Genomic DNA, 24,822 nt, shown 5'->3' with positions numbered 1-24,822 from the left:
TAATGATTCAGATGATTTAAAAATTAAAAAGGGTAAAATATGTTATGCGTTTGTTATTATATCAAATACAACCATTTTCACCTTACATACGTGTGTTAAATTTACGACTAAATGTAAGTAATTACATTCTCTAGCTTTATAAATTAAAATACGAAAATAAATTCGCGTTAAAGCTAGCTTCACCCTACATCAAAACTTCCGGTTTAAAATTCAACACGTGCAAAACAAAATGTCAGATAAAAATCGTAATAAGCTACCAAGTAATCTACCACAGCTGCAGAATCTCATAAAACGTGATCCTGGATCGTACAAAGATGAGGTGTGTATAATAAACATAGTTTTCATCGGTACGAGATAATATTTTTCATTTATATGATTAATTTTTCTGACTATAGTATTGGTACAAGGTAAGTTCAACATATCTTCCACTGACCAGTCTGTTATTTACATCAAATCAGGGACGTATGATAGTTCTGTTAAAAGATAGGATATTTTCTTTATTCTTTTGTAAAGTTATGCAATACCATTGAAATGAACTAACCTTGCTGTTTTTGTATACTCTCTACATTGAACGATAGTGGAATTTGCCCTGATGTTTTATATTAGTTATAAAGGGAATAACTTGTGAGGTACAAATTGTTTGAAAATATAGCACCAAAGGTTCATTCTTTATAATTTTCAGAATAGAACGTGACAACATATATATATATATATATATATGGCTAATATATCTGTACTTGTCTTAATTTACATCCAATATGCTGTATGCTCAGTCTAAGACTTTTTGAAGGAGGATCAGTCCGAGAAGTGTAGAAATTGAGAGTATGTGATGGCATATATATATAAAGGCACAATGATTTACTACCCAAAACACCCAAAAGAACTCCAGTACACCAATATGCCATATATGATTACCAGCTAGTGGGAATTTCCCTTTAGTCGAGTGGTAGTGTTTTAAAATATGAAAATACCTCCCATGGATCCGGTGCAGGTCACCGTATGGGGACATGATAAGGTCTCAACCCCAGGACCACCAGTTGCTTGAAGGTAAATATGACTGATCTATATATCAGTCTTGTGATTTCAAGCTACATTGTGTAGATATCACTGATTTTATTGTGAAAGTTTTGTAGGTTTATTGATTTTGTTTCTTCATTACAGTTTATGCAACAGTATAGACATTATGAGTCAAATCTGCAGATATTTCATCTTCAACCTTCAACTTACACAAAGACATTGGACGAGCTTGTATTATTTATTGCCCAAGTTTCCCAGTGTTACCAAGAGGAAGTGTCTGATTTCCCACAACATCTGCAGGATATGCTTCGGCAACATGCCACTGTACTAGATAAGACTATGAGAATGGTTTGTTGGCAATCATATGTTGAACTTGAAACACTTAGTCAATTGATGGATACTAATTACCATTTTACTTATTTTATAGTTAATGTGTAAATAAATGCATACATGCCAACTTTTTTAAGAAAGTGACAAATGGTTTCAGGTTTATTTATAACCAGATGACAAAGCCAACCAAATTTAAGTCTTTTATTTGTCTTGGTTTATCAATTCCAAATGAATTTATCTGTGATGTAAAGTATTTTTTGAAATTATGAATATTTAAGAAATTGAATAACTATGAATACACAACATTTTTGATTCAAATATATGTCGCTAGAGTTCATGTCTCAATGGACTTCTGAAATTTCTTCATCTGTAGTCACCAGAAATTAGATATTTATATTGGTACTAATGCTATTTTCTTTGCCCTCATCTTTGCACAGACTTTCTGTAAGGCACTAATCCTGCTAAGAAACAAAAGCCTTATCCCAGCGACTGGTGTTCTGGAGTTATTTTTTGAACTGTTCCGTTGCCAGGATAAACTACTGAGGAAAACTCTCTATTCTTACATTGTTAGTGACATAAAGAATGTCAACTTCAAACACAAAAATGCCAAGCTCAACACAGTGAGTATGTTTTATTTTTCTGCCCATTGATATATGATAGAACATGTGTGGTGTCACATAATTACTTTTTATATTTTTGGAAGTGATGGCTGAATGGTTAAGGTGTCTGACCATCTTTATCACTAGCCCTCCAGCTTTGGGTTGCTGGTTTATAAATGTGTGGCAGTCATCAGGTACTGGTGATAGATCAGTGACTTTTCTCCAGGTACTCTGGCTTTCATTCACTACCCAAACCTGGCATGTCCGTAAATGATGCCAGTAGGATATAAGATAATGATAATCTCAAAGCTCATCATTAATCATAATATTAAATAACACCAGCAAAGTATCACAAATATAAACTTGGTCTTCAGTTGTGCCCATTTTAATTTTAGAGCTGATGATCATAAAAACAAAATGACAGACAGGCAGCATTTAAAGATTATTACCACTATTTGTTAAGAACAATGTTCAAATTTCATTTAATTAAAAGCAAAAACAGAGAAAAGAAGTGAAAAGAAGGAAAAACTTTTGAAGAATGCATAAAGACCAAACAATGGTTAGTTGTGAAGATCACTATGTGATCTCCTATTTATTTTCAAACCGAAAAATTCTGAGAAAGAAATACTTATTATTTGATTATGTGTCTTTCTTTTAAAATAGCGGGGTGCTGGGATAATGTCACATTTTGTATTACATTGTTTTGTTTTGTTTTTCTTTAGTTTGGAAATTTGAGCCACTCTAAAATATGGTTTTTCAGTGTTTAACTGTTTGGAGTCTTTTTACTCTGATTTATTGTGTTTTTATCTTTTCTTAAAACAGACATTACAGAACTTTATGTACACAATGCTGAAAGACAATAATGCAATAGCTGCCAAAATGTCGCTGGTAAGTACATATTTGATGACACAAATGAAATAGATTTCAAAATTTCAGTATTCATTCTGGTCTTGAATAGAGCTAAGTTAAGTTGTTTGTTGTATCAAAGTATAGTACTTGAGGATTGAGTTTCATATGTGTAGACTAACATTCCTGTTTCAAGTAAACTAAAAAATGTGTTACACACTTTGTTGTAAAATCTTTGGCACAGATATATTGTATACAGGAAATAGAAAGCACAGTGAAGATTTCAATATTTACTCTTTATTTTAGGGTGTCATGATAGAGTTGTACAGAAGAAACATATGGAATGACACAAAGACAGTCAATGTTATAGCTACAGCCTGTTTCTCCAAAGTGACCAAGGTTTGTGATTCATTAACTATAAACAGTTTCTCCAAAGTGACCAAGGTTTATGATTCATTAACTATAAACAGTTTCTCCAAAGTGACCAAGGTTTGTGATTCATTAACTATAAACAGTTTCTCCAAAGTAACCAAGGTTAGTGATTCATTAACTATAAACAGTTTCTCCAAAGTGACCAAGGTTTATGATTCATTAACTATAACCTGTTTCTCCAAAGTGACCAAGGTTTGTGATTCATTAACTATAACCAGTTTCTCCAAAGTGACCAAGGTTTGTGATTCATTAACTATAACCTGTTTCTCCAAAGTGACCAAGGTTTGTGATTCATTAACTATAACCTGTTTCTCCAAAGTGACCAAGGTTTATGATTCATTAACTATAACCTGTTTCTCCAAAGTGACCAAGGTTTGTGATTCATTAACTATAACCTGTTTCTCCAAAGTGACCAAGGTTTGTGATTCATTAACTATAACCTGTTTCTCCAAAGTGACCAAGGTTTGTGATTCATTAACTATAACCTGTTTCTCCAAAGTGACCAAGGTTTGTGATTCATTAACTATAACCTGTTTCTCCAAAGTGACCAAGGTTTGTGATTCATTAACTATAACCTGTTTCTCCAAAGTGACCAAGGTTTGTGATTCATTAACTATAACCTGTTTCTCCAAAGTGACCAAGGTTAGTGATTCATTAAGTATGGCCTGTTTCTCTAAAGTAACTAAGGTTAGTAATTCATTGACTACAGTATTTTTCTCCAAATTGATCAACATTTTAGGATTTCCACCTCTAGAGATGTCAATGTTGGTGATCTCCAATGGGTTTTTTCAATATAGGAGATTTCGCCTGACAACATTTCAACATTGTAGAATTGCTTTGAACCATTGATTTTCATCACGAATAGATAAATAGAATTTGAGACCTGGAAGCAATCTAATTACGGCTAATACTGATTTGGAGAGCTCCATTTATGTGAGACTCCCTTCAAATACATGAGTGATGGCAACCCGGAGATTTGTAATTCAGTAAATACAGCCTGTTTCTCGAAAGTTACAAAGATTTATAATTAAGTACCTATAGCATGTTTCCCCAAAGTTATCACAGTTTGTAATTCAGTCACCTGTTTTTCCAAAGTTGTCGAATTTTGTATCAAAAGTATCAGAACAGTTTATAATTCATTAAATATAGCCTGTTTCTCTAAAGTTTCAAAGATTTGTAATTCAGTAATTATAGCCAGTTTCTTCTATGAAGTGACCTAGTTACAGCATACATAAGATACAGTAATTCATTAAGGACAGGTTGTCGCTTCACAGTTAGAGTTTGTAATCCTGACCTGTACTCACTATAGTCTGTTCTATATTTTTTCTTTATAGATAATGGTGACTGCTCTTAAATTCTTCCTCGGCCATGAGGAAGGAGAAAAAGCTGCAGACAGTGACAGTGAAGATGAGGATGATAAGGTAAGGGTGAACTGGACGAAGAAAGAATGATCTGGTACTATAGCAATTCATGTCAATGGTTCATTTGATTAATAGAGAAATTGGTTTCATCAGTTTTACAGCAAGTGGGTGGTAGAGTTAAGTGGTGGTAACATGCCTACTTTTTCACCTAGACATCCTGTGTTTGATTTCCCAAGGTATGGCAGTCACATGTCTGACCTTGTGGGTTTTCTTCAGGTGCTCTGGTTTCCTTCCACAATAAGACTTTCACACTTCCCTCTGGGCCAACAAGGGTGATTGATATAAGTTTGTTTTGTAATTGTTGTAAAAAATATGTTCAGTTACATTTTAAAAAATACAAATGTTAGCAAATATAGACTAAGGAGTGTCATATTTATATATATCCAGAGATACTTCTCAAATGAATTGGTGAAATGAATTTTAAAATAAGGACAAAATCATGGACCAGTATTTTCACTTGTCCCTATAGCCATTTGACTTCAAAACATTTTTCTTCCCTTTATTTGTAAGTAAATTAGCTGTTGTTTACTCAGAGTATACTGATAGTGCAAAAGTGTGTCATTTCATTGATAAATCATTTTTCATCAAATCCTTTCAATTTGAAAATAATTTAAAATGAAATGAACCAGGAGGACAAAAGATTTGTGCTGTTCAGCAAATTATATTGTCCAGTCCCTCTCTCTTAAACTACACCAGTCACTGGAGCTTCTTACCTGGGGAATGGACCCACCTTGGTGAGGTAGTTTATCATACATTGAAAATAAGTCACTGTGAACTACATTTGACTTTTGACCTTCATCAAAGAAAAAGTTTGTCCAGGCTCTTCTACCCAACTTGTCATAGGAACTTCATATTTTGGGAAGAGTTGACTCACATATGGTGGTGTGTCATATATCAGAAGTAGGTCTCTTTGATCTCTTTGATGACCTCTTATGTAAACTAGAAATGCATCTAACTGGTATTTAGATTTGCTTCAGTGATATCACTTACTAAAAGTAGCAGCACTAATCATGTTAGTTCATATCTATACTTCCACACGCTATTGTATGGTGAAATACATGATGTTGCCGGATGTGATTTATAGTAAAATAGAAAAAAATTCTTTGATGTTAGTATTGCCTACATGCCTACAATATTCCTTATTAGGTCTGTAAACATTCAGTGTCAAGTTCCTGCACAATGTCAGGAGCTGTGCATTCTTGGCATATAACCTTACATTTGATGGGGGACTGTGATTATGTTTGATGCAGGTAATCTGTGAGAATTTTTTTTTTCAGTGATTTTTGTATAAAATATTGTAAAACTATTTAGACATGCATACAACATGCAAATCATTTGTTCTGAGAAGGAAAATATTACTGACTGCTGAGTGGACTAGCTTTCTGTTTGAAGGGTTTCAAAATATATTGTAAGAGCATAAGAAATGTCAAACAAGACTGGTGCTTTAGTTATATAATTGGTTTCAACCTACTTTGTGTGTTGTGTAAAAACATTGACTTTTGTTGGAGATTCAATGTCATTGATGTCTTTGCTACTCTTATAAGTAGACTTATTTAGTTATAATTGTCCACAAAACCAAGGGTCCATGAAATTGTCTATTTTCAACAAAACACCAAAATACAAAAAGAGATGGTTTTACTGCTGGTTGGATTTAAGATTTTTATTTTGCTGTTTTCAGAAAAAAGACAAATCAAGAAAAACATCAAAGGAACTGATACTAGGGAACAGAGTAGCAAAAAAGACCAAGAAACGACAGAAAAAACTGGAAAGAGCTCTTCAAGCAATGAAGGTAAATGAAGTACCAAATTATTTACAGCTTTAAGGAATTATTTCTGGGAGGAATCACAAAACTAATAAACTGCTTTAACTATTTGTTTTACATTAATGACAATTATTGTTAAATATGACAATGGGTTTGAGTTTGTCGTAAGTACATATCTTTTACAGGTCCAGTATCCTCTTCTGAAACATCAGAGCTAGGACTTGTAGTCCAAAGGCACTGTATACTATAATTATATGATGGTTCTTAAAGTTAGTTATCAAGGTATGCTAAGAAAGCATTTTGCTTAACCTCTGATAGAGCAAATTGATATTTTTGTGTTATAAGTTGTTTTCGGTTTTTTCCATCAATTTATTTATGCTCTGATCTGTTTAAATTACAATAAAATTTATTCAAAAGCATCCTTTGGGGAAGCATAATTGAGTTTATATGAGTGGATCTAGAGTCTAGACACCCTTTGGTTTGAGGGTCAAGGTCTGATATTGGGTACCAGGTAAACTCTTAAAATCCTTCTTCTGTAGAAATGATAGAATTTTTTCTAAATTAAATCTGGAGCATCCTTAGAGATAAAGAGGTCTGGCTGCTTTGGAGCAAAGTAATGGGGTCAAATTAGAGGGAAACTTTAGAATTTTATCTCAAATGGGATTACTATATCTGGGTATTGGGATCAAATTTGTTTAGAATTACCCCAGGAGAAAGGGGCTTAAACTAAGTATACATTTATATTAAGTAGGTTTAGGCCCTTAAGGCCTGAAAGATTGAGGCCATTAGTGGAAATTTGTAGGAATGGTAGGATTTTTACCATCTGGTAGCAGAGAGCAGGGTCAAATAGGGGATATTTAGCAAATTTTCAAAATCTTCCTTCTGTAGGAATAATGAGATTTTGATCAAATTGGATCTGAAAAATAATTGGATAGGAGGTATTCAGTTTTGTATAAAAAAATTAGTTTAACCCTACAGGGGCAGAATAGTGGAAATAGATAAAAAAAAGCAATGAAGCAATTTTTTGCTAAGCCAAATTAAGTTAACAATATTGGCCTCTTGTTTTCAGATCTACTTCTTTACTTTAAACATGTTTTTTTCTATTTCCATATTTTTGATAATAATAATCAGCCTTGATACAGAAGTATGTTGGGATTTCAGATTATCACATGACAGGCAAGACGATAAAGGTTTTACCATAAAACTTATTGTTTGAAGTTTGTTTTGTTGTGATGTTATCTTCATTCTTACATTTTATTTTTTATTTACAGAAATTCAAAAAGAAGCATAAAAGTGAATCCTTTAATTTCTCTGCACTTCATCTACTACATGATCCTCAAGGTAAAAAAATACAAAATTGGTGACGTGATAATGTAAATATTTCTGAGAGTAAACATTTAGAAAATCTTGAAGGCAAAATCTGACACTGATTTTAACATAAAAATTCTCTACAGGTAAAGTCATTCCAATGCTCAATGGCAGAAAACTCTGTAATGATGTGATAATAAAAAATTCAAAAATATGAGTTTCACACACTGCATGACAGTCTCCGCTGAAGTTCAAAAATTAAAAATCATGATGCTTGTCTAAATAGCACTTACAATGTATATTGTTTTTCTGAAGTCATAAGTAATTTCTTTTTTCTTGTTTTTTCAAAGATTAGTAATTTCAAAAAAAGATCTATTTAGAAAATTATGCATCAATTATATAAAGGGATATTATCTCAATGTCAAGATATACAGTAAAACTCCATTATTTGAAACACTGACAAAATGTAAAGCCTTGAAAGTTTATCTGCTCTTGACCAGACCTTAATTATGCACCGTTGTAATTAACTCAAATTTTCAGGTATTATTCAACAGATTTTCACAATCCTGTTGACATCAAGATAACTGAGTAAGACTTTTGAAATTTTATATTTTTTTTTCATCCAATTTCAGATTTTAGTGAGAAGTTATTAAAGCAATTAGAAGCTACTAACGAGAGATTTGAGGTGAAACTCATGATGATAGACTTAATATCACGACTTGTTGGTATCCATGGGGTAAGTTATGTTTTTAGAGAGTTTGTGAAGCTATTCCTCTCAGTGTTGACTTATTGGTATCCATAGGTTAAGTTACACTTTAAGAGAGTTTGTGAAGCTATTCCTCTCAGTGTTGACTTATTGGTATCCATAGGTTAAGTTACACTTTAAGAGAGTTTGTGAAGCTATTCCTCTCAGTGTTGACTTATTGGTATCCATAGGTTAAGTTACACTTTAAGAGAGTTTGTGAAGCTATTCCTCTCAGTGTTGACTTATTGGTATCCATAGGTTAAGTTACACTTTAAGAGAGTTTGTGAAGCTATTCCTCTCAGTGTTGACTTATTGGTATCCATAGGTTAAGTTACACTTTAAGAGAGTTTGTGAAGCTATTCTTCTCAGTGTTGACTTATTGGTATCCATAGGTTAAGTTACACTTTAAGAGAGTTTGTGAAGCTATTCCTGTCAGTGTTGACAGTGTTGACTTTAAGAGAGTTTGTGAAGCTATTCCTCTCAGTGTTGACTTATTGGTATCCATAGGTTAAGTTACACTTTAAGAGAGTTTGTGAAGCTATTCCTCACACACTTAATGTGTATCAAGCTTTTCTGGTACTGTAACTCCAAAGCGTATTTGTATTAATTTAAAAAAGTACATTTTATTTGGTTATTTAATTGTCATAAACATTTTATAAGAGCTGTACTTGTGGTTTAGTATTTTCTCACCAAAAATTAAAAGTTAATGTTGCAGTTTACAAACATATTATATCTCATATCATTGACCTTCAAAGTAGATTTAAATCAACTAATTCAAGTTCATATTGATTGGATTTATACCATCTTTCTAAAACTAGTAAGCTTAAAACTCTCAAGGCTGAGCATTATCTACAGCAGATTGACCCTCATGACCTTGTGTATAGGTCAGGATCATTTGTTCTTTATTTTTTTTTCTCTTTTATTTCAGCTTTTCCTTCTCAATTTTTATCCATTTGTACAAAGATTCCTGCAGCCTCATCAGCGAGGTAAGTAGGATATTATTTATTCAAAGAAAATTTTACAAAATGGTTCAATGTTTTGTGTAATGGATAATGTCCCTTCTCTCTAGCCAACACTACTGTTGGTTTATAAGTCAGGTGCAAAATCTGTAATAGATAACACCTGCTTTAACATGTAGTTACAAAGTGCTGAGAAAACATCAAAATGTAGACATGAATTGATTATATAGAACAGTATTGGAGTACTGGATTTATAACAAAGCAAAATAAATCTTCAATGTTGATGGAATACATTGAATTCAATACACGTAACATAATATGATTATACTACTGTTCATATGTTGAGTTCTGTTTACACTTTTGATGAGACAATTATACTACTGTTATTACATTGTGTTTCAGTTACAGATGTAATAGATACACTACATATTAACTCAGTTTAACATTGTATCGTGTCTTATTTTACAGAAGTGACACGCCTACTGTTGTATGTAGCACAAGCTAGCCATGATTTAGTCCCGCCAGATGTAAGTATAATTCTTGTGTATTTATAAACCAAATAATTAACGTTCATCTGTCAAATCATAGGGTGGCAGTTACCTTCTAATCAAAGTCTTACTTAAAAGTACATGTTAACCCAAAGTTCTGAATTTTAGCCGTAAATAGGACAAGTAATTTCTGACGAAGCATTACTATAGAGAAGGTGTCTCAATACAGTGTTACCATAATACACCCTGATACCATTTAGTTTGTGAAGAAATAAACTTTCTGGCTATTGTTACTAACAAAATACACGTTTATAATTTCATTAAATTTGACTAAGAGTAAAACAGTATTTACAGATAGCCATTTATTAACATTTGAAGCTCACAACAATGTGACAAGAAAATGTGGGTTACAACATGAGGTCACATGAAAATTACCTGCACAACTGAAATCACAACCTTGGTCTGGTACTCTGACTAATGTTTACACACGAGCATAGCTTTCTTCTTCTTGTGCTTCTTATAAGAGGCGAATCTCCAAGATTGGATCAGTGACCGTCTCTTGACATTAGTCTTTGGTATCAGTTAAGTCATACAACAGTACATCAGTTACCATCAAGTAGGTGACATCATGGAAGAGTCCAGCGTCATTTTTTCAGGTGTCACATTTTAATAATGATGTTTATGGCTTTTGTATGTTCTCTGTAAATATCTTGAATGATATGGGCACTCCAAAGCATTGATCTTGTGTTGGGTGTGTATTCACACTTTTTTTTCCATTTTGAATCTTTTTACCGCGAGGTTTGATAGAACACTTACATGTAAGTGTTGTGATATTATCTATTTATTTCATGTAACATTACCATCTTACAGCTATATATAAATTGAATAATTTGCTGATATTGTGTATCTTTCTTCTGGTGTTTCGGGAAATGGAAAAAAAACTTATATGTCAGTAAATCAATGTCTGAAATAGTCCCATATTTGCTTCCATGAGATCACTGGAACTGAAACTAAGCAATTGTTGAATAAACTCTTTGCATATGTGATAACCTTAAAAATATTAGATTTTTAAGGCAACCAAGTGAGCTGATATTTTTAGCCCACCATCATCAGATGGTGGGCTATTCAAATCGCCCTGCATCCGTGATCCGTGGTCTGTCTGTCCATCCGTAAACAATTCTTGTTAACGCTATTTCTGGAAAAGTACTGGATAGATCTTTCTCAAATTTTATATGCAGGTTCCCCTTGGTCCCTTGTTGTGCATTGTACTTTTTTGGACTGATTTGAATTCAAGATGGCCGACAGGCGGCCATTTTGGAGTTTTAAAGTAAAAGTTTGTAACCGCTACTTCTGGGAAAGGACTGGATGGATCTTTCTCAAATTTCATATGCAGGTTCCTCTTGGTCCTTAGTTGTGCATTGTACCTTTTTTGGACTGATTCGAATTCAAGATTGCTGACAGGCAGCCATTTTGGAGTTTGAAAGTAAAAGTTTGTTACCGCTATTTCTGAGAAAATACTGGATGGATCTTTCTCAAATTTTATATGCAGTTTCCCCTTGGTCCCTAGTTGTGCATTATTCCTTTTTGGACTGATCTGAATTCAAGATGGCCCACAGACGGCCATTTTGTATTTTGGAAGTAAAAGTTTGTTATCGCTATTTCTGGGAAAATATTTGATGGATCTTTCTCAAATTTAATATGAAGGTTTCCCTTTGGCCGTAATTATGCATTTTACCTTTTTTGGACTGATCCGAAATCAAGATGGCTCTTGGATTTTTAGAGTAAAATCTTGTTACCGCTATTTCTTAGGAAGTACTGGATGGATCTTTCTGATATTTCATAGCTATTGGTTTCCCTTGGTCCCTAGTTGTGCATTGTACCTTTTTTGGACTGATTTGAAATCAAGGTGACCCACAGGCAGCCATCTTGGATGTCGACTGTAATTCAGCACAGCATATTTTCTTCCATATTCTATCATATTGATTCAAGACCATGTCCATTATCCACCTGTAACTGACTGCTATCTAATATTACTTTGGGATCTTTTTCAAATGATGTTTGCTAATAGGTGCTTAATAAAAATATCTTGTGCCATTATTGAGTACATTCGATGAAGACCAGTTCATGAACATTTACAACACCTGTAACAAAAAAAAAAAATAAACAAATCTTCAAGAACTGAAAACAGATCCTCAAATGGTGGGCACCAAGATCCCTCTGGGATCTCTTGTTTGCATTTTCTTAAGGAAATTTTCATAACTTAAGATTATTAAAACTATTGGATAATATTACAAGTTTTTTTGTGTTTGGTGATGAAAATGTTGGGTAGAAAGCAATTTTAGGTCAATGAAATGTTGTTATGTTACATTGAAAAGCCTAGTCATTGAGATTGGGAACGCTGAAACCTATAGGATACAAAACTGGTGTTGTAAATCATATATATTTTTTAAACATGATACTGATCTCACACAAATGTCACAACTGCTAAGATTGTATTTTCTAATATTCAGCATCCTCAATATCACAAGATATTACATTAATTTGAGGAAATTTTGAAAATAAAAATCACACATAATATGAAATGGAATTAGAATGTTCTTTTCAATCTCTCATGTCAGGTGCTGGAGACAACTGTGAAGACAATAGCCAATAACTTTATTACAGACAGAAATTCGGGTGAAGTGATGGCAGTTGGGTAAGTCTTGTCTTTTCTGAATTCTATTTAAAACTCAGGGTTTGTGTAATCCCTTAACAGTGGACAATTTTCCACAGGAAACTAAACTGTTAATTGTCTTTGATATGTAATAAAATAGGGCAAGGAGGAGAAGTAGCTGAAGATGTTTGGGCTAATATTGGACATTGTCATTAATTACTCTCGGTGAATTTAATTTGCATATTGCCACAAATTGTTGTGTTACATCCGTAATGAATTGTTTTCATTGACCAATCTGATCTTGTGTTACGTCTGTAATGATTGTTTTCATTGACCAATCAGATGTTGTGTTACATCATTCTGTAATTGTTTTCATTGACCAATCAAATGACGTTTTACGTCTGTAATGAATCAGAGTTTGCCTTTAAATCCACCTTAATACTGATTGATTTATATGATTTATTAATGGGTCTTAAATTAAAAACGCCTTCACTATGTATTTCTGTTTAGTAAATGGATGGTATCCACTATCACCAACTTGTAAAATGCCATCACTATACATTATACATGTATTTTTAAGTTCTAAATCTGAAGTTTTTAACCATTTGGACTTTTGATAAACAGATTAAGATCTTTTTCCAGGTTAAATGCTGTAAGGGAAATATGTGCACGTTGTCCTCTAGCACTTTCTGAAGACCTCCTTCGAGACTTAGTACAGTATAAGACACACAAAGATAAAGGTAATAGAGGAAAAAGAATTCATGTCGAGGCTGCATGTTACCATAGTCAGTGAAAAGAATTCAGGTTAAGGCTGTATGTCACATTTATCAGTGAAGGGAATTCATGGTAAGGCTGTATGTCACCTTTATCAGGAAAAGAATTCAGGTTAAGGCTGTATGTCACCTTTATCAGTGAAGAGAATTCACATTAAGGCTGTATGTCATCTTTATCAGTGAAGAGAATTCATGTTAAGGCTGTAAGTCACCTTTATCAGGAAGAGAATTCATGTTAAGAATGACTGTTACTGTCCAGCCACTTATATAGTTCTGATTTTACAAAGAAAATGAGATCCAATGTCCGTATGGGCAGTTTTGTTAATTTTCGGTAAGCTTCCTAGAATGGATTCCTAAGGAATACACAAGTGGGGTACTAGTAACGTATAAACAATAAGTATAGATGACCAGACAACATCTAAGGAAATCTTCACCAGACTTTAATGTTAACTTTAGCATACTGTGTATACCGTGCTCAGAACATGTTCTGATTATAGTTTATGAAGTTTCTCCTTTAAATGGGATCTCTAGATGATCTTTATATTGTTGTGAATAATTTAACATTTAAATTGCACAATTGCAGTTAACTTTCACTATTCATAAGTATGATACTAGTTATTGAAATGAAAGCAGGCAATTCTTACCGCCATGATAGTGTGTGTGTTTAGAGATGATTATTGATTAAAAAAGACATGAACAAATTTCAGAACATTTTCAAGCACCAGGTTCAATATCCATTCTTTTGCGTTGTGTAATTTCTGTAGCTGTGATGATGGCGTCACGGGCTCTGATAGGCCTTTACCGAAGAGTCAACCCCGAACTTCTCCACAAGAGGGATAGGGTAGGTAACACTTAAATATAGCTTCCTTATAAATGTATTTAGAACAGGAGGCATCTCATATGAAAAAAAGACTTTAAATCCCTGTGTATTCTCTGGAATGAGTCTGTCCTATATCATTAATTTAACTTCTTTTCTAGGTATTAGTGGCAATTGAAAACTCATTTTATTTTATCACAGATTTTCTTGTCGGTAAATTGTCAGAAAAAGCTGACTGAGTAATTTTATCTGGATGAAAAATATTAATTTTGCATTTTTATCAAACACAAATATCAAGAATTGTTTGTTTAACAGGGAAAGCCAACAGAAGCTACAGAAGAACAGAAGAACATACAGTATGGTGATCTCAACGCACATCAGGCTGTCCCTGGAGCAGAGGTGTTATCTAGCAAGATTGAACTTGATAATGAGCAGACAGGAGAGGCAGATGACACTAAAGGTCTGTGTTCTCTGTATCACCAAACTCCTGCTGTGTTCTCTGTGTCATCAAACTCATGTGTTCTCTGTTTCATCAAACTCATGTTGTGTTCTCTGTTTCATCAAACTCATGTTGTGTTCTCTGTGTCATCAAACTCATGTTGTGTTCTCTATTTCATCAAACTCATGTTGTGTTCTCTGTGTCATCAAACTCATGTGTTCTCTGTTTCATCAAACTCCTGTTGTGTTATCTGTTTGTAACACCAAACTCCTGTTGTGTTCTCTGTGTCATCAAACTAATGCACTTAACACATGCTGTTTTCTCTGTTTTTATCACCAAACCCCTGCTGTGTTACCTGTTTGTAGCACTTAACACATGTTGTGTTTTCTGTTTGTAACACTTAACACATGTTGTGTTATCTGTTTGTAGCACTAAATACATGTTGTGTTATCTGTAACACTTAACACATGTTGTGTTATCTGTTTGTAGCACTTAACACATGTTGTGTAATCTGTTTGTAGCACTAAACACATGTTGTGTTATCTGTTTGTAGCATTCAACACATGTTGTGTTATCTGTTTGTAGCACTTAACACATGTTGTGTTATCTGTAACACTTAACACATGTTGTGTTGTCTGTTTGTAACACTTAACACATGTTGTGTAATCTGTTTGTAGCACTAAACACATGTTGTGTTATCTGTAACACTTAACACATGTTGTGTTGTCTGTTTGTAACACTTAACACATGTTGTGTTATCTGTTTGTAGCATTCAACACATGTTGTGTTATCTGTTTGTAGCACTAAACACATGTTGTGTTATATGTTTGAAGCACTTAACACATGTTATGTTATCTGTAACACTTAACACATGTTGTGTTATCTGTAACACTTAACACATGTTGTGGTATCTGTTTGTAGCACTTAACACATGTTGTGTAATCTGTTTGTAGCACTAAACACATGTTGTGTTATCTGTTTGTAGCATTCAACACATGTTGTGTTATCTGTTTGTAGCACTTAACACATGTTGTGTTATCTGTAACACTTAACACATGTTGTGTTATCTGTAACACTTAACACATGTTGTGTTGTCTGTTTGTAACACTTAACACATGTTGTGTTATCTGTTTATAACTACTCTGAATCCTTGATGTAATGTCTGTCTGACCACTCCTCTTGTTGTCACCAGATTTCTCTGCATATCTTGTCTTTTCTTGTCAAATCTGTTTTGAATGTCTTTGCTACTAATATAAGAGAAGAATGATAACAATGTTGGAAGGTTTCTTTAAACATGTAATTGTTTAAATTGTTCAAAGATATAAAACTGTTTTAGATAAATTATGAAATAGTGAATAGATAATGAAGGCTTTGAAAATCCCAACTTTGAAATCAAATTAATTCTTTATTATGTTTGTGTGTGTAATATAATTTTAGAAGGTTGGGAGTCTTGTAGTGAAGATGAAGATGATGATGAAGATGGTTGGATAGATGTTCATCATTCATCTGATGAAGAAGAGGTTGGTTCTGTTTACATAATATACATCTATTTAATCAAACGTTTTGTTCTGTTAAATCTGAGTTACTGAAGCTCTTGTTTTTAAATAAGAAGGTATTGACTTTGTCAATCATATATACACATACTCCCTACAAATGAAAATCTAGGACACAACAGACTCCTCTTCATCAGCCACCTTGATCTTTTGCTAGAACAGAGACAGCCTGAAACAGATCACAAAGTCAATTAATTACGCTTCAGATATATCAATGACATCTTCAGTGTTTTTACACCAAGATTTATTGACAAAGTCCATTGCGTAAACCCATCAAAAGTGAAAATTAAGAACAAATATCTCTACATCACCTGGTTACCTTGATCTTTTTTCTCCACTGACACCAACAGGGCCAGTTTACACCTAGATGTAAGTTAAACATGATGACTTAGATTTCTCTGTTGTTAATTTTCCATTTCCTGATAGGAGCATCATGCATTCTTAAGACACAATTTGAACAGGTCAAAGTTAATTCAATATCTTTTAGCTGTTTCCCACTAACCCTTGACCACTTCCATAAAAGATGTCCACAGCAGATAAACAAACATCACAGGGAGAAGAATATTGGGAAATTTCAATGTCACCATCTGGATCACTTTGTTCTTTTCCTGGTGTTGTAGTGAAAATATGTTCTATGCTCATTTGTAAGTCTGACAGTTTCCTTCTTATAAATCTTTCATTTGACAACCTGACATTACTTACTTGGATTGATAAAGTGGCAGTTGTTGTCTTCAAAGAAAAAGATGCTTATGACATCCCTCATCCCTCTGATCTTGCACAGAAGTTTCTTTGAAGAGCAATGCTCCCAATCGTCACACACTGCTCTTGGTATACAGATTAATCTATGTTAAGTTACCTGCCCAAAGGACTAGTGTGCTTTTGCCATGGTGCAGCATCTGTTATTCTTTCAGTGTTAACAAACCACTCCTACATAATAACCCAAAAGGTCTATGGATTGATGTTTGTGTGTAGCATTTACGGATAGAAGGCTACCAAATTTATTCCAATAAATCACCTCTACCCATTCAGGGGTCAATCATGTTAAAATATATTATGAAATAACTTCTCAATATATGAAAGACTTGGGGTGCTGATATTTAGCCTGTTGAATCTTAGATGAAAGGCTACAAAATTTATTAAAATGAATAACCTTGGCCAACGTTCAAGGTTAAACGGATCAGAAATATTAGGATCTTTAAACAATTTCTCAATAAACAAAAGATCGAAGCTGCTGATGTTGGACCTGTGGCATGCTGGGATGCTCACAAGTTCTTTCAAAAGTTCTTTCAAATGAATTACATTGACACAGACCAAAAGACCAAAGGTACTGATATTGGTTCATAAAGTACAGGGATAAAGTAATACAAAGTGTGATCGAAGGAATGACCTACCTTGATCCACTTGAAGGTCACAGCTCTCAGATGTTTTTTGATCTTCACATATTTGCCTGGTAGGTTCCTGAAATGATGAAAACCTTTAAATGACCTTTTGCGAAAAGGCTGAGAATCCCGATATATCCCTGGAAAGTTCCCTGGATAAAGGCTAAAAGATAATAACTTGACCTATGTTTAAGGCCACAGGTAGAATTAGTTAAAAAAAACTTCAGAAGATTTCTTCTATTGAACCAAACGAGCCAAGAATCATATTTACTCATAGGTTCCCGAGATAAAATCCATCCATATTTGGGAAGAAAAATTCATGCATATTCAAGGTCATAGTGGCCAAATTTGTGAAGACATTCCTGTGACTTCTTTCCATTAATCAAAACTTTGAATGTCAATAATGTGAATCACTAATTCAAGGTAAGTGATGCAGGCCCATTGGGCCTCTTGATATTGAAATAAATTTGGTTCATTGAGAGCCTCTTTCATGTACTGGCTGTTCAAACGCATTATACACAAATAAGTGAGAGGGAAAGGAAGTTTGGTCAACAATGATGGGAAGGTTAGAATGGTATTAGCCAGCCATCCAATATAACAGCTGGCGACTATTTTAGGTGTTTTAGCTAAATATCAATTCCAGTATCAACTAGAAATAATCAAAACTCCTCATTTTGGTACAGTTGTCATGGAGATCCATTTTGATTGGAGGAGTTATGTTATCTTAAACTTATTCTAATTAGAATGTAGAAAAGAAGTAGAAGCAAGGTTTAGCCAAATGATAGATCAAGTTTAGGGGGGTTGTGAAATCAATACTTTTTATTTCTTTAATTCTATTGAAGCTTGGATATTGATTATACATTATATTTAAGTGTCTGTTTATGTTAATTGTCTGTCTGTTTACGTTAATTGACTTTTTATGTTAATTGTCATGATATTTGTCGTGTTTAAACGTGAATGCAAGACATTACAACTATGAAACCAGAAAAATATACAAATTTATCGCCCTTTCATTTCTTTAATGAAATGATTAGAATATGAAGTATAACTGTAACGTGGGACGGGCCTCTGAGCAGTATATCAGGAAATCAACACAAGAATACAACAAATGAACTTATACACAAATTTATTAACATAGAGAACATGAAAACTACAGACACCCAGTCACACTCACAATCACTCTCCATTCATACACTTTAACAGTAAAGATGGCTACGGTCTCTTCACAGACAAGGTACAAGGTGGTCTCACAATCAACATCTCCAATGTGTCGAATAGTGCACACGGAGGGTGCACGCAAAACAGCTTCCGTGGACTGACAAAGTCGGAGTTGTAAAGGAACGACTCCCTCAGTTCCCAACACAAAGACGAATTGCTGACAAAGCAACCGTATCATGAAAACTCCCTCACTGATAGGGCGGTGACTAGCTTACATATTACAGCCGAGTCGCTACATGACAGCCTGTACCTGGAGACAATCCTTCTTTGCAGTTGACCTAGACCCTGAGTAACTGAGATGTAACGTTGGTTGGTCCCGTTACTGCACGGCGAAGACCTGGCGCTCCAGCGGTGCTGACCTTCTGTAGGCTCTTTGGTGATTTACCCATCATGTGAAGCTTTAAACAAAAACAAAAGACCACTAAATGTTCATCCTTCCACCCATGACTACAATTACATATAACTCACAAAGTTTCTTACAACTAACCAGTAAATTAACATTATTTATAATCAATAATCTATTACTTGTTTGTGTAATACAAGGGGAATACACGACTACATTTTACAATTCTACGGTGCGTGATAAAATACACAATATCACAATTCAACAAAACAACCCTATCGTTACGCGAAACATACACGACGCTAACGGCCTTCCATAGAATTTATACCGTGACGCTCTCACACCGGTTCATGCACACACGACTTCCACTCACGGCTTCCATACTTTTTTTTTAACACAAACGTAACCACTTTTCTACGTGTACTTTACGGTTTTACAACGACTAAATAACTGACAAAATAGCCACTCTAGATGTACAATAACAATTTTCAAATGTATCCAGCCTAATTCAACGTTAAATCCTAGAAAATAAACATGCATCGTAAACACTGAAAGCTACGCATGAACGAACACGCACCGACAATAGATAGCTTGACCTATAAGAAGGACATCGTAAATATGGCAATAAACAACCACATAAAACAGCATATTACGAAAGAAAGAAAGCATACTTACCCCAGTCAGATGTCTGGGCTTCATTTCCAGGACTAAACAAAGTCACTCACGCCATAAAGTCGGCAAACAGGTAACGAAAACAGAACAAAGGCGTGCTGGTCACCTGGACAGTCAATGTCCACTGTCCCGCTCACACTCGCATACCCGCTCACGTGACCAACTCAATAACAATGCACAGGTAAACATACAGGTGTGCGTGACAATAACATTGTTGTACAGTTATTCTGAATATGATTTAATGGAGTTTGAATTAGAATTCTACTCTGGGTTAAATGTGATGTATGTTTTTATCAAACAGACAGAAGACCCAGTAGCTGGCCTCACTTTGGAAGAGAAACGTAAAAAGGCAGAGGATATCTCCACCAATCGTATTCTCACGCAAGAAGATTTCCGTCAAATTCAGCACCATCAGGCTCGTAAAACTACTGAAAGTGCCAGTAAAGGGAAAGGCAAGCGAAAGCACATAGAAGTGGACGATGATGAAAACAGGTGTCTACATGATTTGTAATGATAATGTTGCTTTATTTAATAAGTGGTACATGGTAATAATTTTTAGACAAATTTTGCAAAAAATCACTTACTTTTACGTACGATTAAAGTAACAGGGGTCAATTTTAGTGCAATTCAGGTACACTTGTACTTTGAATGTGAAATACTGAAATAAGATGATCACTATTAATATGTGATCAATATGTTACAGTGATCGACTGATGCTATCCACGATAGAAAATGTTCACAAGAAGAGAGCCCACGATAAGGAATCTCGTCTCTCAACTGTTATGGTAAGAGTTTCCACATTTTCTTTTTTATAGTAAACTGGTCATTTTCTGCTTACCATAGTTATAGTAAACTGGTCATTTTCTACTGACCATAGTTACAGTAAACTGGTCATTTTCTACTTACCATAGTTACAGTAAACTGGTCATTTTCTACTTACCATAGTTACAGTAAACTGGTCATTTTTTACTTTCTACTTACCATAGTTACAGTAAACTGGTCATTTTCTACTTACCATAGTTACAGTAAACTGGTCATTTCTGCTTACCATAGTTACAGTAAACTGGTCATTTTCTACTGACCATAGTTACAGTAAACTGGTCATTTTCTACTTACCATAGTTACAGTAAACTGGTCATTTTCTACTTACCATAGTTACAGTAAACTGGTCATTTTCTACTTACCATAGTTACAGTAAACTGGTCATTTTCTACTTACCATAGTTACAGTAAACTGGTCATTTTCTACTTACCATAGTTACAGTAAACTGGTCATTTTCTACTTACCATAGTTACAGTAAACTGGTCATTTTCTGCTTACCATAGTTACAGTAAACTGGTCATTTTCTACTTACCATAGTTATAGTAAACTGGTCATTGTCTACTTACCATAGTAGTGGTAACCTGGTGATAGTAAACTGGTCATTTTCTACTTACCATAGTTACAGTAAACTGGTCATTTTCTACTTACCATAGTTACAGTAAACTGGTCATTTTCTACTTACCATAGTTACAGTAAACTGGCCATTTTCTACTTACCATAGGTACAGTAAACTGGTCATTTTCTACTTACCATAGGTACAGTAAACTGGCCTTTTTCTTCATACAATAGTTATAGTAAACTGGTCATTTTCTACTTACCATAGCAGTGGTAACCTGGTGATAGTGAGCTGGTCATTTTGTTTTTGTAATTTTGTGATTGGTTTTTGATTGATTTTACTTCTTCATTACAAAAATGATAGTAGTTCCCCTTCCAGATTATAAATGAATGTAAGGAATACCTTAGTTTGTATATTGTAGAGACAAGCTTCCCTTTTTTCATGCTTATTTTTCACTAGATCACCTTAGATGAAGGACCCTTTACAATTGCATTTCTCCATTATTGTGTGTCATCTGTCATAAACAATTGACATTATGGACTTCCTCTCAAAAACCAAAAGATCCGAGATACTGCTGTAGGCCTGTTGCATGTTTGGATGAAGGGCTACAAATTTTATCAAATGAATGATCACAACCCATTTTCAAAGTCAAAGGTCAAATGTTTTAAAATCTTCTCAATAACCAAAAGGCCCAGGTTTCTGATATTGGGCTCGTAGCATGCTTGAATGAACAGGGTTCAGATGTGTTAAAATGTTTAAATGAAATCATTCCTCTGAGTTTTAACCATAGGATGGCAGTTTGCTGATAAAGGAATGTTGGATGAGATGGACACCAGGGGTTAATGGTTGGGATCAAAAAGGGTCAGATTGACTGAAATTTTAAAAATCTTCTTCTCCATAACCAGCAATGATAAAATCAAATACTCATATAGATGGAAGGATGTTAAGGTGCTTCATTCGTATTGCGAACTTAATAAACCTGGGGTCTCACATTTCCCCCAATGGGAGGGGACAAAATCAACCTTAGTTTATATAGGAAAGGTATATTTTGGAGTATCAATTGTAATAAAGCCATTGCAAATTATTCAATCTCGGTTAGAATTATAAGTATGGCGTGGCAGATTGCTAATAATAACATATTTAAAATTAACTTGAATATTTCATATCTCAGATGGCCATCAAGGCCCATTGGTCTCTTCTTTATTCATTCATTTACTTTTATTTATTTATATGTTTATTATTAGTTTTTCCTCATTTGAAGCTTTTTAATTCATCCTAATATTTTTAGCCCACCATCTATTCAAATCGCCCTGCGTCCGTCATCCGTCCGTAAACAATTCTTGTTACCGCTATTTCTGGAAAAGGACTGGATGGATCTTTCTCAAATTTCATATGCTGGTTCCCCTTGGTCCCTAGTTGTGCATTGTACCTTTTTTGAACTGATTCGCATTCAAGATGGCCGACAGGTGGCCATCTTGGATTTTGGAAGAAAAAGTTTGTTACCGCTATTTCTGGAAAAGTACTGGATGGATCTTTCTCAAATTTCATATGCAGTTTCCCCTTGGTCCCTAGTTGTGCATTGTACCTTTTTTGGACTGATTCGAATTCAAGATGGCAGACAGGTGGCCATCTTGGATTTTGAATGTAAAAGTTTGTTACTGCTATTTCTTGGAAAGTACTGGATGGATCTTTCTCAAATTTTTATATGCAGGTTCCCTTTGGTTCCAAGTTGTGCATTATACCTTTTTGGACTGATCCGAAATCAAGATGGCTGACAGGCAGCCATCTTGGATTTTGAGAGTAAAATCTTGTTACTGCTATATCTGAGGAAGTACTGGATGGATCCTTCTGATATTTCATAGATATTGGTTTCCCTTGGTCCCTAGTTGTGCATTGTACCTTTTTTGGACTGATATGAAATCAAGGTGGCCCACAGGCAGCCATCTTGGATGTCGACAGTAATACAGCACAAGCATATTGTCCATTATCCACCTGTAACTGACTGCTATCTAATAATACTTTGGGATCTTTTTCAAATGATATTTGCTATCATTGAGTACATTCAATGAAGACCAGTTCATGAACATTTACAACACCTGTAACAAACAAACAAAAATAAACAAATCTTCAAGAACTGAAAACAGATCCTCAAATGGTGGGCGCCAAGATCGCTCTGGGATCTCTTGTTTCTATTATCCACTTCACTCATTGAATATAAAAGTTCAGAAATCAAGACATTTCATACCTTTTTAAGAGTCCTTTAATCATGTTTCAATTGACAAGAGGCAGTACAGGAAAATCATCAGATGGAATTAAAAGTTTCTAATAATCCTTGCTATGTGAGATTTTGTCCAGAAAACTCAGGTATGCTCTGTTTTCAGGCTGGACGAGTGGGTAGAGAGAAATTTTCACATGGTCCACAGAAAATGAACCCTAATGCCAGTACTACCAACAAGGAGAAAGCAAGAGGCAAGAACTTCATGATGGTCAAGCATAAGTTGGGAAAAAAGAAGGGCAAGCGTTCATTTAGAGATAAACAGGTCAGTCTTTCAAAGCCATCCTTTTTAGTTTACTTATTTTGAATAATGTTGAGCTAATGCTGTACCGAGCATCCATGTTGGGATCCCATCTCCAATTTATTAAGTTTTTAGGGTGAGGTTTTACACAGCAAAACGTCTTTTAGTATTCTATGGGAGATTTAATTCTTATGAATTATAAATTTTACAAAAAATGACATGTATCCATGAAAAAAAACAACTGACTAGACATATTGTGGTAAAGCTAAAGATATAGGAAATTAAATCACATGGATAGAAAAGGAGTTATTGCCCTTTGTTTGCATTGACTACAAGTCCCTTTCTTCCTCAGATGGCTTTGACGAAGGCATTGCTACGGAGACAGAAGAAGAATTGAGAGTGATATCATTCCTTTGGAATCTTGATGTCATTAGTGACATTACCAAAAGATCATTATAAAATAAAAAGTTAAACCTACATGTGTTGTTCTTATTCCTCATATCATTTTTCTTTTTTAAATTTGTAAATAGATGTACCTATTGGGGTGTACAATGTACAAGACTACAAACACCATATGGTCAAATCTGTTATAGAGATGCCAGTCAAAATTGACTCAGAAAAATCACTCATAAGTTTATATTTAAGCAGAGTATGAGCTTTCATTATCAAATACAGCAAACAATTTATCAACAGGAGACAATGGGGTTGTTTTGTCTTGTAAATGGCGGGTGGGGACAGATTAGTATATTTATGGGGTTGTTTTGTCTTGTGAATGGCGGGTGGGGACAGATTACTATGTTTATGGGGTTGTTTTGTCTTGTGAATGGCGGGTGGGGACAGATTAGTATATTTATGGGGTTGTTTTGTCTTGTGAATGGCGGGTGGGGACAGATTAGTATGTTTATGGGGTTGTTTTGTCTTGTGAATGGCGGGTGGGGACAGATTACTATGTTTATGGGGTTGTTTTGTCTTGTGAATGGCGGATGGGGACAGATTAGTATGTTTATGGGGTTGTTTTGTCTTGTGAATGGCAGGTGGGGACAGATTAGTATGTTTATGGGGTTGTTTTGTCTTGTGAATGGCGGGTGGGGGACAGATTAGTATGTTTATGGGGTTGTTTTGTCTTGTGAATGGCGGGTGGGGGACAGATTAGTATGTTTATGGGGTTGTTTTG

At 34.4% G+C, this 24,822-nt stretch overlaps 1 protein-coding gene across 1 annotated transcript; it reads left to right on the top strand.

The window, feature by feature from the left end:
• The first annotated feature begins 229 nt into the window (after positions 1-229).
• Positions 230-24,125, top strand: LOC132547872 (protein SDA1 homolog). Its single transcript, XM_060211679.1, has 20 exons — positions 230-319; positions 1,162-1,365; positions 1,785-1,967; positions 2,769-2,834; positions 3,099-3,191; positions 4,559-4,645; positions 6,324-6,434; positions 7,679-7,748; positions 8,348-8,451; positions 9,389-9,446; positions 9,888-9,946; positions 12,526-12,602; positions 13,203-13,300; positions 14,098-14,174; positions 14,466-14,610; positions 16,027-16,109; positions 20,056-20,246; positions 20,458-20,539; positions 23,514-23,672; positions 24,001-24,125. The coding sequence occupies exons 1-20, from the start codon at positions 230-232 to the stop codon at positions 24,043-24,045; spliced, it is 2,082 nt and encodes a 693-aa protein (XP_060067662.1). The 3' UTR covers positions 24,046-24,125.
• Positions 24,126-24,822: the final 697 nt, after the last annotated feature.

Source organism: Ylistrum balloti, unplaced genomic scaffold (assembly GCF_031769215.1).
Source record: "Ylistrum balloti isolate Yb309-2 unplaced genomic scaffold, AGI_CSIRO_Ybal_v1 Utg369986, whole genome shotgun sequence".
In the NCBI taxonomy this organism is placed as follows: Eukaryota; Metazoa; Mollusca; class Bivalvia; order Pectinida; family Pectinidae; genus Ylistrum; species Ylistrum balloti.
Note: the sequence above shows the minus strand (reverse complement) of the source record. Positions and strands in the feature narration are given on the sequence as shown.